The following is a 15051-nucleotide window of genomic DNA, read 5'->3' as shown; positions in this document are numbered from 1 at the left end:
GAGGCATGTTTTAAAGATTAACTTGTTTTACTTGCTTTACTTGCTGTATCATTCTTTTGAGTATCTGAAAATATTAATGTCAAATGCAAGTAGTTCTAGCCCTTGAAGATGGCAAAGGCACTGATGGATAATGAAACATACCTCTGCATGGGTTGCTAATATTGATAGAAAGGAAAGGGTTGGTCACATTATATCCATTCAGGCAAGTGCAGCTGTAGTTTCCAATCCCATTACTGCACATTGCATTTGGACCACACACTTCATCAACCCGAGCACATTCGTCCACATCTTCATTAAAGAAAGAGGAAAAACAAAGAACTGTTTAAACACTGTCTATTGAACAGAGTTAGTTCCCGTCCATATTCCATGAATTTTAGCTTCAAATGATGTCTTTGATTGTAAGGCAATTCATTTTATGATAAGTTTTGATATTGGTTAGATTATGATAATCTTAAATTATACATCTGTCAGAGAAAGCCCCTTCTATCAGATACTGTGGCAAATATTTACAAACTTTATAGAAGAAAGGGTCTTGTTTTGGATTCAAGAAAAGCATTTGCATGAAGATGGTTCTTTAATATTTGAGTAAGCAACAAACTGGACAATTTCTGTACCTGTTACACAAAGTGTTGCTTTAATCAACTTTATGGAACTCAGCTTATCTCACTTTTTGCTTTCTACAGAGGCATTTTTTACTAATTAACTTGTCTTACTTGCTGTTTCCACATAAACTGTATCATTGTTTTGATTTACTGAAAATATTACTGTCAAAAGCAAGTAGTTCCAGCACTCGAAGATGGCAAAGGCACTGATGATGAAACGTACCTCTGCATGGGTTGCTGATATTGATAGGAAGGAAAGGGTTGGCCACATTATATCCATTTATGCAAGTGCAGCTGTAGTTTCCAATCCCATTACTGCACATTGCATTTGGACCACACACTTCATCAACCCGAACACATTCGTCCACATCTTCATTAAAGAAAGAGGAAAAACAAAGAACCGTTTAAACACTGTCTATTGACTATCAGAGTTATTTCCCTTCCATATTCCATGATATCTAAGTCAAATAATGTCCTTGGCTGAAAAGCCGTGAAATTTTTGATAACCTTTGATATTGGTTAGATTATAATAATCTGAAATTACCCATCTGTCAGGGAGAGCCCATTTTAACAGATATTGTGGCAAATATTTACAGACTTCATAGAAGAAAGGGTCTTGTTTTGGATTCAAGAAAAGCATTTTACATAAAGATGATTCTTTAATATTTGAGCAAGCAGCACACTCAACAATTTCTGTACCACTTACACAGATTGTAGCTTTACTCAACTTTATGAAACTCAGCTTTTCTCATGTTTTGCTTTTTAAAGAGGCATGTTTTAAAGATTAACTTGTTTTACTTGCTTTACTTGCTGTATCATTCTTTTGAGTATCTGAAAATATTACTGTCAAACGCAAGTAGTTCTAGCCCTTGAAGATGGCAAAGGCACTGATGGATAATGAAACATACCTCTGCATGGGTTGCTGATATTGATAAGAAGGAAAGGGTTGGTCACATTATATCCATTCAGGCATGTGCAGCTGTAGTTTCCAATCGCATTACTGCACATTGCATTTGGACCACACACTTCATCAACCCGAGCACATTCGTCCACATCTTCATTAAAGGAAGAGGAAAATCAAAGAACCGTTTAAACACTGTCTATTGAACAGAGTTAGTTCCCGTCCATATTCCATGAATTTTAGCTTCAAATTATGTCCTTGATTGTAAGGCAATTCATTTTATGATAACTTTTTATATTGGTTACATTATGATAATCTGAAATTATACATCTGTCAGAGAAAGCCCATTCTATCAGATACTGTGGCAAATATTTACAAACTTTATAGAAGAAAGGGTCTTGTTTTGGATTCAAGAAAAGTATTTGCATAAAGATGCTTCTTTAATATTTGAGTAAGCAACAAACTGGACAATTTCTGTACCTGTTACACAGATTGTAGCTTTAATCAACTTTATGGAACTCAGTTTATCTCACTTTTTGCTTTCTACAGAGGCATTTTTTTACTAGATTAACTTGTCTTACTTGCTGTTTCCACATAAATTGTATCATTGTTTTGATTTACTGAAAATATTACTGTCAAAAGCAAGTAGTTCCAGCACTCGAAGATGGCAAAGGCACTGATGGTGAAACATACCTCTGCACGGGTTGCTAATATTGATAGGAAGGAAAGGGTTGGTCACATTATATCCATTCAGGCAAGTGCAGCTGTAGTTTCCAATCCCATTACTGCACATTGCATTTGGACCACACACTTCATCAACCCGAGCACATTCGTCCACATCTTCATTAAAGAAAGAGGAAAATCAAAGAACCGTTTAAACACTGTCTATTGAACAGAGTTAGTTCCAGTCCATATTCCATGATATCTAAGTCAAATAATGGCCTTGGCTGAAAAGCAATGAATTTTTTGATAACCTTTGATACTGGTTAGATTATAATAATCTGAAATTACCCATCTGCCAGGGAGAGCCCATCTTAGCAGATATTGTGGCAAATATTTACAGACTTCATAGAAGAAAGGGTCTTGTTTCGGATTCAAGAAAAGCATTTTACATAAAGATGATTCTTTAATATTTGAGCAAGCAGCACACTCAACAATTTCTGTACCTGTTACACAGATTGTAGCTTTACTTAAGTTTATGAAACTCAGCTTTTCTCATTTTATGCTTTTTAAAGAGGCATTTTTAATAGATTAACTTGTTTTACTTGCTTTACTTGCTTTATCATTCTTTTGAGTATCTGAAAATATTAATGTCAAACGCAAGTAGTTCTAGCCCTTGAAGATGACAAAGGCACTGATGGATAATGAAACATACCTCTGCATGGGTTGCTGATATTGATAAGAAGGAAAGGGTTGGTCACATTATATCCATTCAGGCATGTGCAGCTGTAGTTTCCAATCGCATTACTGCACATTGCATTTGGACCACACACTTCATCAACCCGAGCACATTCGTCCACATCTTCATTAAAGGAAGAGGAAAATCAAAGAACCGTTTAAACACTGTCTATTGAACAGAGTTAGTTCCCGTCCATATTCCATGAATTTTAGCTTCAAATTATGTCCTTGATTGTAAGGCAATTCATTTTATGATAACTTTTTATATTGGTTACATTATGATAATCTGAAATTATACATCTGTCAGAGAAAGCCCATTCTATCAGATACTGTGGCAAATATTTACAAACTTTATAGAAGAAAGGGTCTTGTTTTGGATTCAAGAAAAGTATTTGCATAAAGATGCTTCTTTAATATTTGAGTAAGCAACAAACTGGACAATTTCTGTACCTGTTACACAGATTGTAGCTTTAATCAACTTTATGGAACTCAGTTTATCTCACTTTTTGCTTTCTACAGAGGCATTTTTTTACTAGATTAACTTGTCTTACTTGCTGTTTCCACATAAATTGTATCATTGTTTTGATTTACTGAAAATATTACTGTCAAAAGCAAGTAGTTCCAGCACTCGAAGATGGCAAAGGCACTGATGGTGAAACATACCTCTGCACGGGTTGCTAATATTGATAGGAAGGAAAGGGTTGGTCACATTATATCCATTCAGGCAAGTGCAGCTGTAGTTTCCAATCCCATTACTGCACATTGCATTTGGACCACACACTTCATCAACCCGAGCACATTCGTCCACATCTTCATTAAAGAAAGAGGAAAATCAAAGAACCGTTTAAACACTGTCTATTGAACAGAGTTAGTTCCAGTCCATATTCCATGATATCTAAGTCAAATAATGGCCTTGGCTGAAAAGCAATGAATTTTTTGATAACCTTTGATACTGGTTAGATTATAATAATCTGAAATTACCCATCTGCCAGGGAGAGCCCATCTTAGCAGATATTGTGGCAAATATTTACAGACTTCATAGAAGAAAGGGTCTTGTTTCGGATTCAAGAAAAGCATTTTACATAAAGATGATTCTTTAATATTTGAGCAAGCAGCACACTCAACAATTTCTGTACCTGTTACACAGATTGTAGCTTTACTTAAGTTTATGAAACTCAGCTTTTCTCATTTTATGCTTTTTAAAGAGGCATTTTTAATAGATTAACTTGTTTTACTTGCTTTACTTGCTTTATCATTCTTTTGAGTATCTGAAAATATTAATGTCAAACGCAAGTAGTTCTAGCCCTTGAAGATGACAAAGGCACTGATGGATAATGAAACATACCTCTGCATGGGTTGCTGATATTGATAAGAAGGAAAGGGTTGGTCACATTATATCCTTTCAGGCAAGTGCAGCTGTAGTTTCCAATCCCATTACTGCACATTGCATTTGGACCACACACTTCATCAACCCGAGCACATTCATCCACATCTTCATTAAAGAAAGAGGAAAAATAAAGAACAGTTAAACAGTTAGTTCACGTCCATATTCCATGAGATCTAACTCAAATAATGCCTCTGGCTGAAAGGAAGGAAATTTTTTGATAACTTTTGATATTGGTTAGGTTATGATAATCTGAAATTACCCATCTGTCAGAGAAAGCCCATCTAGCAGGTATTGTGGCAAATATTTACAGACTTCATAGAAACAATGCATTTGCATAAAGATGCTTCTTTAATATTTGAGCAAGCGGCAAACTGAACAATTTCTGTACCCGTTATACATGTTGTAGCTTTAATCAACTTTATGGAACCCAGCTTTTCTCACTTTTTGCTTTTTACAGAGACATTTTTAATGGATTAACTTGGTTTACTTGATTTATCCACATAAATTGTTAAATTCTTTTGAATTACTGAAAATATTACTGTAAAATAAAACAAGACCCACTGAAGGAATCTCAGTGCATTCATTTAGATCTTGTTTAAAGACATTAAACAAACAATCATCTATTTAAATGTCTCTGTAACCTTTTTTATATTAGAAAAGAAATTATTGAGAAATATTTTATTGTCAAAATCTATTTCTGTCAAAACCTTCAGATCCATCTTTTGATCCAAACCCCACATTGTGTTCTACTATATCAGGTCAATCTAATGTAGGGGAATGTAACTTTAGTGCAAGTTAACATTCATTTTAGAATTTGTTGTTTATTGAGCTGATCTCAATAAATCAAATCTACACATCAAAGGCAGTGATTATGTGATGATATACTTCAGTCTGTAATCTAAAGAATGCCACTCTTTTGGCTGCCCTCACTTGTGTTTAGAGTAACTGGAAGTTATTTTATTCTTTAGAAAGAGACAGATGTGTTATATTTGAATAAAATAGTCATTGAATATTAGCTATGCCTCACGTAATGGAATAATGGATATATAAAACAATTAGTCATGTGAAAAAGGTAAGACAATCCATAAATCTGTTTTCTATATATTAATATATTTAAACAATTAATAATAGAATTAGTAAATAATAATAACATTTCAGTTCAAATGTCTAAAATTAGATCAGATATTTAATATCAACTGCAGATGGTAAGAACATCATAAGAGGGGATCAGTCTGTCTTATTTAAACCTCAGACATTTATTTTGTTTTGCTCTTTATTGGTAAGTGAGTTCTATTACCATGGTGGAAAAGAGCTTTGGAAAAAAGTGCAGGGCCCTTTTAATGGATTTAAAAAGACAGAACATGACCAGGTCAGGCCATCCTAGCAAGTTCAGTACAACAGCAGATCACAAATGCAGAAAGATATCACATGAGCTACAGGTAGCTCTTGCCACAGCTGAAAGTAAAGTACAGCATCTACCATCAGAAAGAGACAACACATGTTTGATGGGAGATGTGCACGGAGGAAACCAAATGAATCCAAAACAAACCAAATGAATCTTGTTAAATATTTTGGACACAGAAACAGAGGACATGCTTGGCATAAAGCAGACACAGCATTTGAGCACAAGAAGCCATTAACTGTGAAGAATGGAGCTATAAATGTCATGGATTAGAGAGTGCTTGAAGAAAATGCATTTCTATTCATTACATTTCACAACTGATTTTTAAAAGACTTTTTTCCATTTTACTGGTTTAGTTATATTACCTCACTCTCATAAAATGGTTAATTTGAAGTCCATTTGATTAAATATATTAAAAGAGTTTTTTTTAACTTTTTCACTTGACTGTATACTATATATTGACTGTACAAAAGGAAGATGGAGAATGCACTTCTGCAAATTTTACAAATGTTTCTGGAAATGTTGTTTACTGCCTAATTACTGTCAGTCTGAATCTGATACTATGTAGCATCTTAAAGGTATAACATGTCAACAACCACTTATTCTGTAATTCTGGGAGTGAAACCACAGGTTAAACAGCAAAAAGGTGTTTGATGTATATGCAATGAAAAAAATATGATGTTCTTATAGAAAGTATATACTAACTTTTTGTCACATTTATTTATTCATTTTGCTCTAAACACTGATATAATACTCTATACTCATATTTCTATACACTTCTATACACATATATTTTCCACTTTTGTGCATTCTAAATGTACTGAATCAACTGAATAAAAAAACAGAAAATTATTTTTCTTTTAAATGCTAGTCTGCTTGTATGTGTCCATTTGTGATCTTGTTTTACTCATTAGTGTTTATCACATTAAATAAAATATTAATGAAAACAAGTCATACACTCTACATTACTACATTTGTTACCTTAGTCTTACTGGAGTAAATGATCCAAAACTCCATTCCTCTCATATCTCTATGGATTTGAACAGCACAGTGTTTATAGTTTTACCTTCATTGGCAAGTCTTTTTTAAGAGCTAGGTGGAATATTACTGTGACGGGATTTTATTTGGATCTTAGTCTATAGAAACCAGCTAAAGATAATTTTTAATATTCATTTAAATCACAAGAAAGTATAAAGTTCATTGAAAAACTATACCTTGCTACTTTACCTAGTAAAGCCTAATCTTTCCTATTCTTTAATATAGAAAGCCCTAGTCTAGCTACACACATCAAGTTACCTGAGAGAATAGAGCAAACAGAGAAGATTTTTTTAGCTAGTACTGTTTTAGTTTGCCTAAAGCCTGCAAGTCATGAATAATAAAATATCTGAACTGAAATCAGGATCAGTTACAGTTTCCTTGCCTTTAACTTCATAAGACAGTTTAAGATAAACGTCAGTTAATCTCAGATACAGGGACATCTAGTGGCAAATGTGTGACATTATCTGGGCATAGTTTAAACTGCAGCTTTTAAAGACACAGTGGTGGAGTTTAAGAGCCCACATGACTAATTCAGGAAAAACTCCAAACCACAGCTAAACTAATGACAGCACAATTGCTCTGTAAAGTATAACAGTATATAAAGTATTATATGTTTCAATTCACAGATGTTTAAGAAGATGTTTGCTGTTTGCTTCAGAATGCCAGGTGTTGCATTTTACCTGTTGTCGGGGATGGAGTTGCACAGGTAGTATCTGTACGTCAGAAGAGTTTTAAAGAGAAATAACATTTTAAACACGAAAGTGGCAATATTTCATAAAAAATACAAGTTGCATTTCAATATAAATTTAGTTACATGTACAATTTTATATTAAAAAAGTAAGCATTTAAAAGAAAGACTCTCCTTATAAACACTACTTTTGAGGTGAAAACAGAAAGAAGAAGAAGAAGAAATTTTACATTTGAGTGGACAAACTGGAAAATGTGTTAGCAGAGTTACATAAATGAGCAACATTTATAATGTGTGGTATAATATTATCTTGCCTACATTACATAATAAACAAAAATTAATCACAAATATTGTACTCCACAGTTGGCAGTTGGCAATTTTATCAGATTTCTCTACCATATATCATAGGTGCTCATTGTTACTATACAATCTGGCCCAACCAGAAGACCACTACTAAGCAGATATAACCATTCAGCTTCTACATACTTGCCAACTCTGTGACTGGTTGGCAGAACTGTCCATCACTGGGTATGTCATTAATGCACCGACACGTAGCATTGATGATGCCATCACAGTTTGTGTTTGCTGTGCACTTAGTGCATGGCCAGGAGTACTGGCCCTCACACTTGCACTGGTATCCAGTGATGTTCAAGAGGCACACTGTGAAACAAACAAACAAACAAAAAAACACCCTCCAGCATCTCAAGAAAGCAAAGGAATGACAGAAACATTAACTCTACACACTAATTTGAGAGTATAGAAGACACACATTTACATTTACATTTACGGCATTTAGCAGACGCTCTTATCCAGAGCGACTTACAAAGTGCAATATGAAACATTCCCTCAAGTTCTGAACAGAGGACCAAACACACAGTTTTAATAATTTAATTAAGATTTAACTGAATTATCTTAATTTTTTCTTGAGGTCCAGTTGTACCATTTGTGTGGGTTTATATATACTAACATCATATTTTAGTTACATGATCAATGATCAACCTCTCTGTGTCTTTTAGAATGAAATAAGCTGTTTTACTATAACTAGTCAACTTGTGAATACATGCATATAAGACACATATGGACATGAGCTCTGTTATAACTGCTGGCCCTGGATTAAGCCTAATTTTAAAAGAAGACAAGGCGGAAAATCTTTTTTATATTTCAGTGTGAATGGGCGGGGGCTAAACTGCTATAAACTAAATATGCGGATATACAGTCAAACCGGATGATCTGCACACCCTCTTTAACCTTCCTCACGTTTTATTACGTTACATAATCATTTTACAGTGAATTAATTTTTTGCTTGAAATATATGTACACAATCACAAATCATTACAAAGTGAAAGCAGTAACCATGCAAAAAAAAAAAATCTCACAAAAATAGGTTATTTTTGGGTTACATAACGGCACACATAGCGATTCCAGCTTCTGGAATCTTTGGAAAGAACCTATGAGCTTGGTACACTTGTTTCTGGACATTTGGTTGTATAATTTGATGGCTATATCATATATATCATATATATACACTGCACAAAAAATAAAGGGAACACCACAATATAACTCCAAGTAAATCAAACTTCTGTGAAATCAAACTGTCCACGTAGGAAGCAACACTGATTGACAATCAATTTCACATGCTGTTGTGCAAATGGAATAGAAAAAAGGTGGAAATTATTGTTAATTAGCAAGACACTCAATAAAGGAGTGGTTCTGCAGGTGGGGACCACAGACCACTTCTCAGTACCTATGCTTTTTTGGCTGATGTTTTGATCACTTTTGAATGTTGGTGGTGCTTTCACACTCATGGTAGCATGAGACGGACTCTACAACCCACAAGTGGCTCAGGTAGTGCAGCTCATCCAGGATGGCACATCAATGCGAGCTGTGGCAAGAAGGTTTGCTGTGTCTGTCAGTGTAGTGTCCAGAGGCTGGAGGGGCTACCAGGAGACAGGCCAGTACACCAGGAGACGTGGAGGAGGCCATAGGAGGGCAACAACCCAGCAGCAGGACCGCTACCTCCGCCTTTGTGCAAGGAGGAATAGGAGGAGCACTGTCAGAGCTTTGCAAAATGACCTCCAGCAAGCCACAAATGTGCATGTGTCTGCACAAATGGTTAGAAACCGACTCCATGAGGATGGTTTGAGGGCCCGACATCCACAGATGGGAGTTGTGCTCACAGCCCAACACCGTGTAGGACACTTGGCATTTGCCAGAGAACACCAGGATTGGCAAATTCGCCACTGGTGCCCTGTGCTCTTCACAGATGAAAGCAGGTTCACACTGAGCACATGTGACAGACGTGACAGTCTGAAGACGCCGTGGAGTGCGATCTGCTGCCTGAAACATCCTTCAGCATGACCGGCAGTGGATCAGTAATGGTGTGGGGTGGCATTTCTTTGGAGGGCCGTACAGCCCTCCATGTGCTCGCCAGAGGTAGCCTGACTGCCATTAGGTACCGAGATAAGATCCTCAGACCCCTTTGAGACCATATGCTGGTGTGGGTGGCCCCAGGTTCCTCCTAATGCTAGACCTCATGTGGCTGGAGTGTGTCAGCAGTTCCTGCAAGATGAAGGCATTGAAGCTATGGACTGGCCCGCCCGTTCCCCAGACCTGAATCCGCTCCATCCACCAATGTCATGTTGCACCACAGACTGTCCAGGAGTTGGCTGTTGCTTTAGTCCAGGTCTGGGAGGAGATCCCTTAGGAGACCATCCGCCACCTAATCAGGAGCATGCCCAGGCGTTGTAAGGAGGTCATACAGGCACATGGAGGCCACACACAATACTGAGCCTCATTTTGACTTGTTTTAAGGACATTACATCAAAGTTGGATCAGCCTGTAGTGTGTTTTTCCACTTTAATTTTGTGTGTGACTCCAAATCCAGGCCTCCATTGGTTAATACATTTGATTTCCATTGATGATTTTTGTGTGACTTTGTTGTCAGCACATATTTAACTTTGTACAGAACAAAGTATTCAATGAGAATATTTAATTCATTCAGATCTAGGATGTGTTATTTGAGTGTTCCCTTTATTTTTTTTAAAAAGTATATATATATATGGAATATATTGATTTTTTTCATTTAAGTTTTTCACAGTTTTCTGGCATACAGAAAAAAGGCATATTTCAAGAACTTGTAGGTGTAATTTTGACAGGTGGATCAGGTTTACCTGTTGTAATGTTTAAGTCATCCATTTCTGTGGTGTTATCTACTTGTAATGGAAGGCTGATTGAGTCCAATGATGATCTGATTTGTTCTATCAAAATCGGCTGTGACACATTGACTTCCACCACCACAATGTATTCCAGTGGCAGTGAGTTGGCTGAAAAATAATAATTAGATTTTAATTATTTAGGTAAATAAAAACTGGTACAAGAAAGAGACTTAAACTTGCACACTGCATGTATTTTAAACAAAACAAGATTTTAATGCAGCATTTATATTTACCATCTCGTTTTCCTCTCATGTGATGTTCATCCGTGTAACTAAACTGAAGTTAAAGCATTACAGAGTTTAAGGTAAAGACACCATGTACATCTTATATTTAGAATCAGCAATTCTAAAACAATGGGATTACATATCTGCTATGAGTTGGTTCCAATTGTTACTGTAATATGAACCCACTGTAATAATTTACATTTAATTTATATATAATTTAATAACTCTCTTCTAGTCACAGCCTGTCCCAAAGTCTACACTTCCCAGAAAAGTTACATACAAAACACCACACTCATTTTCTTAATTTCAATTAAGAAATCAAATCACATCACATCAAAAATCTTTTACATGGTTGCAGCAATCAGAGTAAACTGTACCTCTACAATGATGTCAGAAATATCAGGCAGTCCATGTGAGTCCACCACATGCACATCCAAAAGCAAAATGGCAACAAATGTGAGCAAGTAAACTAATTTTCCTGTAAAAAAGTAGTAATAAAAGTAACATTATAAAGTGACATCAAGTAATAACACCAAGTAATTGCTAAAACTATCATAAAACATAAAATCAAGAAATATAATAGTAATATCTATTATATTACTACCAGTAATAGCACATGTTGGAATTAGACACTGGAGATGGAAAAACAGTTTAGAGGAGAAACATGAGATTGAAAATGGTCTGTTTTGTCATGTAAACATAGGGACATGGGAAGACTTGCAGCAAGCCAGCAGAGGCACTTTTAAGAGAGTTTGTGCTATAAATGTATCAATATTGGTCCAAACTAATACATGCTAATATATGCATAATACACAAGATATCACTGGTGAAAATAAAGTGACTTTTATTTAAACTTTCTATCTTGCCACAAACAGAAATGTGTTTTTGGGATTGTGTCAAATAATTCTTAAACTTATATATAAATATAATTTCATAGTGATTGCTTTAACTAAACATAACTCCAGTAATTAAATCATTTTAAGATATAACCATTTTAGGTATAAAGTCCAGTATTTAGGTAAAACTCTTGATACTTCGCTTTAGGCAAAGCTTAATGTATTTTATGTTGCATATCAATGCCATAAAGTATAAATTTGTTTATAAGAGATAATGCTGAAGATGGAGAAAAATATTAAGAGAAATATTATTTTTGGTATACCACAGTAACTGTATACCATAAAATACAATTTAGTCATTATTGCAATTTGTTTATGAAAATTGTTATTTTTAAAACAACAACAGCAGCATCTACGACCACAATAAAAGTATTGATCTCAATAACATTCTATAATTACCTACAGTGTATCACAAAAGTGAGTACACCCCTTACATTTCTGCAGATATTTAAGTATATCTTTTCATGGGACAACACTGATGAAATGACACTTTGACACAATGAAAAGTCTGTGTGTCTGTGTGCAGCTTATAGAACAGTGTAAATGTATTCTTCCCTCAAAATAACTTAATATACAGCCATTAATGTCTAAACCACCGGCAACAAACGTGAGTACACCCCTAAGAGACTACACCCCTAAATGTCCAAATTGAACACTGCTTAATTTTCCCTCCAAAATGTCATGTGACTTGTTAGGGTTACTAGGTCTCAGGTGTGCATAGGGAGCAGGTGTGTTCAATTTTGTAGTACAGCTCTCAAACTCTCTCATACTGGTCACTGAAAGTTCCAACATGGCACCTCATGGCAAAGAACTCTATGAGGATCTTAAAAGACGAATTGTTGCGCTAAATGAAGATGGCCAAGGCTACAAGAAGATTGCCAACACCCTGAAACTGAGCTGCAGCACAGTGGCCAAGATCATCCAGCATTTTAAAAGAGCAGGGTCCACTCAGAACAGACCTCCAAAGAAGCTGGGTGCATGTGCTCAGCGTCACATCCAAATGCTGTCTTTGAAAGAAAAGCGCAGAAGTGCTGTCAGCATTGCTGCAGAGATTGAAGAGGTGGGGGGTCAGCCTGTCAGTGCTCAGACCATACGCCGCACACTACATCAAATTGGTCTGCATGTCTGTCACCCCAGAAGGAAGCCTCTTCTGAAGTCTGTACACAAGAAAGCCTGCAAACAGTTTGCTGAAGACATGTCAACAAAGGACATGGATTAATGGAACCTTGTCCTATGGTCTGATGAGACCAAGATTTATTTGTTTGGTTCAGATGGTCTCAAGCATGTGTGGCGGCAATTAGGTGAGGAGTACAAAGATAAGTGTGCCAATCAAGCATGGTGGTGGGAATGCCATGGTCTGGGACTGCATGAGTGCAGCAGGTGTTGGGGAGTTACATTTCATTGAGGGACACATGAACTCCAATGTTTACTGTGAAATACTGAAGCAGAGCATAATCCCCTGCCTCCGGAAACTGGGGCGCAGGGCAGTGTTCCAGCATGATAATGACCCCAAACACACCTCTAAGATGACCACTGCTTTATTGAAGAGGCTGAGGGTAAAGGTGATGGACTGGCCAAGCATGTCTCCAGACCTAAATCCAATAGAACATCTTTGGGGCATCCTCAAGCGGAAGGTGGAGGAGTGCAAACTCCCGAATATCCACCAGCTCCGTGATGTCATCATGAAGGAGTGGAAAAGCATCCCAGTGGCAACCTGTGAAGCTCTGGTAAACTCCATGCCCAGGAGAGTTAAGGCAGTTCTGGAAAATAATGATGGCCACACAAAATATTGACACTTCAGGAACTTTCACTAAGGGGTGTACTCACTTTCGTTGCCAGTGGTTTAGACATTAATGGCTGTATATTGAGTTATTTTGAGGGGAGAATACATTTACACTGTTATATAAGCTGTAGACAGACTACTTTTCATTGTGTCAAAGTGTCATTTTGTCAGTGTTGTCCCATGAAAAGATATACTTAAATATCTGCAGAAATGTGAGGGGTGTACTCACTTTTGTGATACACTGTAATTAAACAAAAACAATATAAACCACTAACTGAAACACAACATGGAATATTATTATTGAGGGGTTATTTTATTTTCATGGTAATTCAAGATGTCATGTACCCTTTGTAAACCCTGTGGCTCCATGTTTCAGTACTTCATGAAGACTTCATACATCATGAAGTCCCTAAATACTGTGAACAACTAACTTAATTCATGAATAGTTGGGGGCTGTGATGAGTTCTACATGCAAAAATCTAGTATAATAAAATTACATCTCTCACTATATCTTGTGTCCAGATGCTTTGTAATATCAAATGATGAGCACTATGTAGATTTTAAGGTGTAGGGCACTAGTTGGTGATGTTGTGCACATTGTGGAAAGGTAAGTACTGAAAAAAATGACAAAATTGAAACTCGCCTTTGGAATGTGACTATCAGGCACAACCTGTTGTTCTGTTTTGCTACAGCACTTTGTGAACTGCATCCCAATGACATGCATACCTCACCAACTTAAAGTAGAAAATATATCATTTCCTCTAAAGAACAAGCTTGTGAATGATGAAGAAACTTGCCTTACCTTCAACTCATTTAAGACATCTAAGTAAACAGGTTTTTAGCAGCATTGTGGTACTTCATCTAAAGTTAATAGAATAGGGCTAATAGAAAATCTGAAGTTTCCCATAAAGAAAAATGTAATATTAAATGTTTTTGTGAACAATTGTTTTATTGTGTATTTGATGTTATGTATATGAACATAGAATCAAAGGACATCCCCACAAACATCATATTACATGTGCTAAATGTATTTTCTGTTTATATCAGTATTGTTACTTGGCCAAATTATGACTTACCTTTGCCCATGATATTCATGTAGAGTTTGAAATTCAACTCTAGTCACTCAGATGTTTCAAGATACAATGCACACACTTCTGTCCAGACACAGTCTGTAAAAAAGAGTAATTCATTTTCATAATTAACTATCATGTGTGTTTAAATTTTTAATTAAATCATGTATTGAGGTTTACAATCCAGTTTACAAAACAGTTTACAGTTCTCAATCTGATGCAGTAACAATGTTTGAGCTAATTAGGGTAAAGTCAAGATTTCTGTCAGTAAATCTGGCATTTCATATATTTTATACAGTAATAATGCATAAGACAAATAATATGTTTAAATGTAATGCCATAACTTGGATAAGACATATACATTTGTGAGCTAAACATTTTATCTTAGTCTTCTTTTCTTTTTATTATGAGTTACTACTATAAATAAAATATTAAGATCAAATTACA

The 15051-nt window shown here is 35.8% G+C and overlaps 1 protein-coding gene across 1 annotated transcript in view; it reads right to left on the bottom strand.

Moving 5' to 3' along the window:
* The window catches only part of LOC140549011 (uncharacterized), a 32992-nt gene extending 18372 nt beyond the window's left edge, over positions 1-14620 (bottom strand). The window contains exons 1-9 of the mRNA XM_072672259.1: positions 14611-14620; positions 7903-8076; positions 4247-4393; positions 3565-3711; positions 2879-3025; positions 2197-2343; positions 1511-1657; positions 826-972; positions 142-288 (exon numbers count right to left, since the gene is read on the bottom strand). Of these exons, the coding sequence (XP_072528360.1) occupies positions 142-288; positions 826-972; positions 1511-1657; positions 2197-2343; positions 2879-3025; positions 3565-3711; positions 4247-4393; positions 7903-8076; positions 14611-14620 (1213 nt within the window). The remainder of the gene's footprint in view (positions 1-141; positions 289-825; positions 973-1510; positions 1658-2196; positions 2344-2878; positions 3026-3564; positions 3712-4246; positions 4394-7902; positions 8077-14610) is intronic.
* Between the last annotated feature and the right edge of the window lie 431 nt (positions 14621-15051).

Source organism: Salminus brasiliensis, chromosome 1 (genome assembly GCF_030463535.1).
Source record: "Salminus brasiliensis chromosome 1, fSalBra1.hap2, whole genome shotgun sequence".
Lineage (NCBI taxonomy): Eukaryota > Metazoa > Chordata > Actinopteri > Characiformes > Bryconidae > Salminus > Salminus brasiliensis.
The sequence above is the reverse complement of the archived record's forward strand: the minus strand, read 5'-3'. Positions and strand labels throughout refer to the sequence as shown.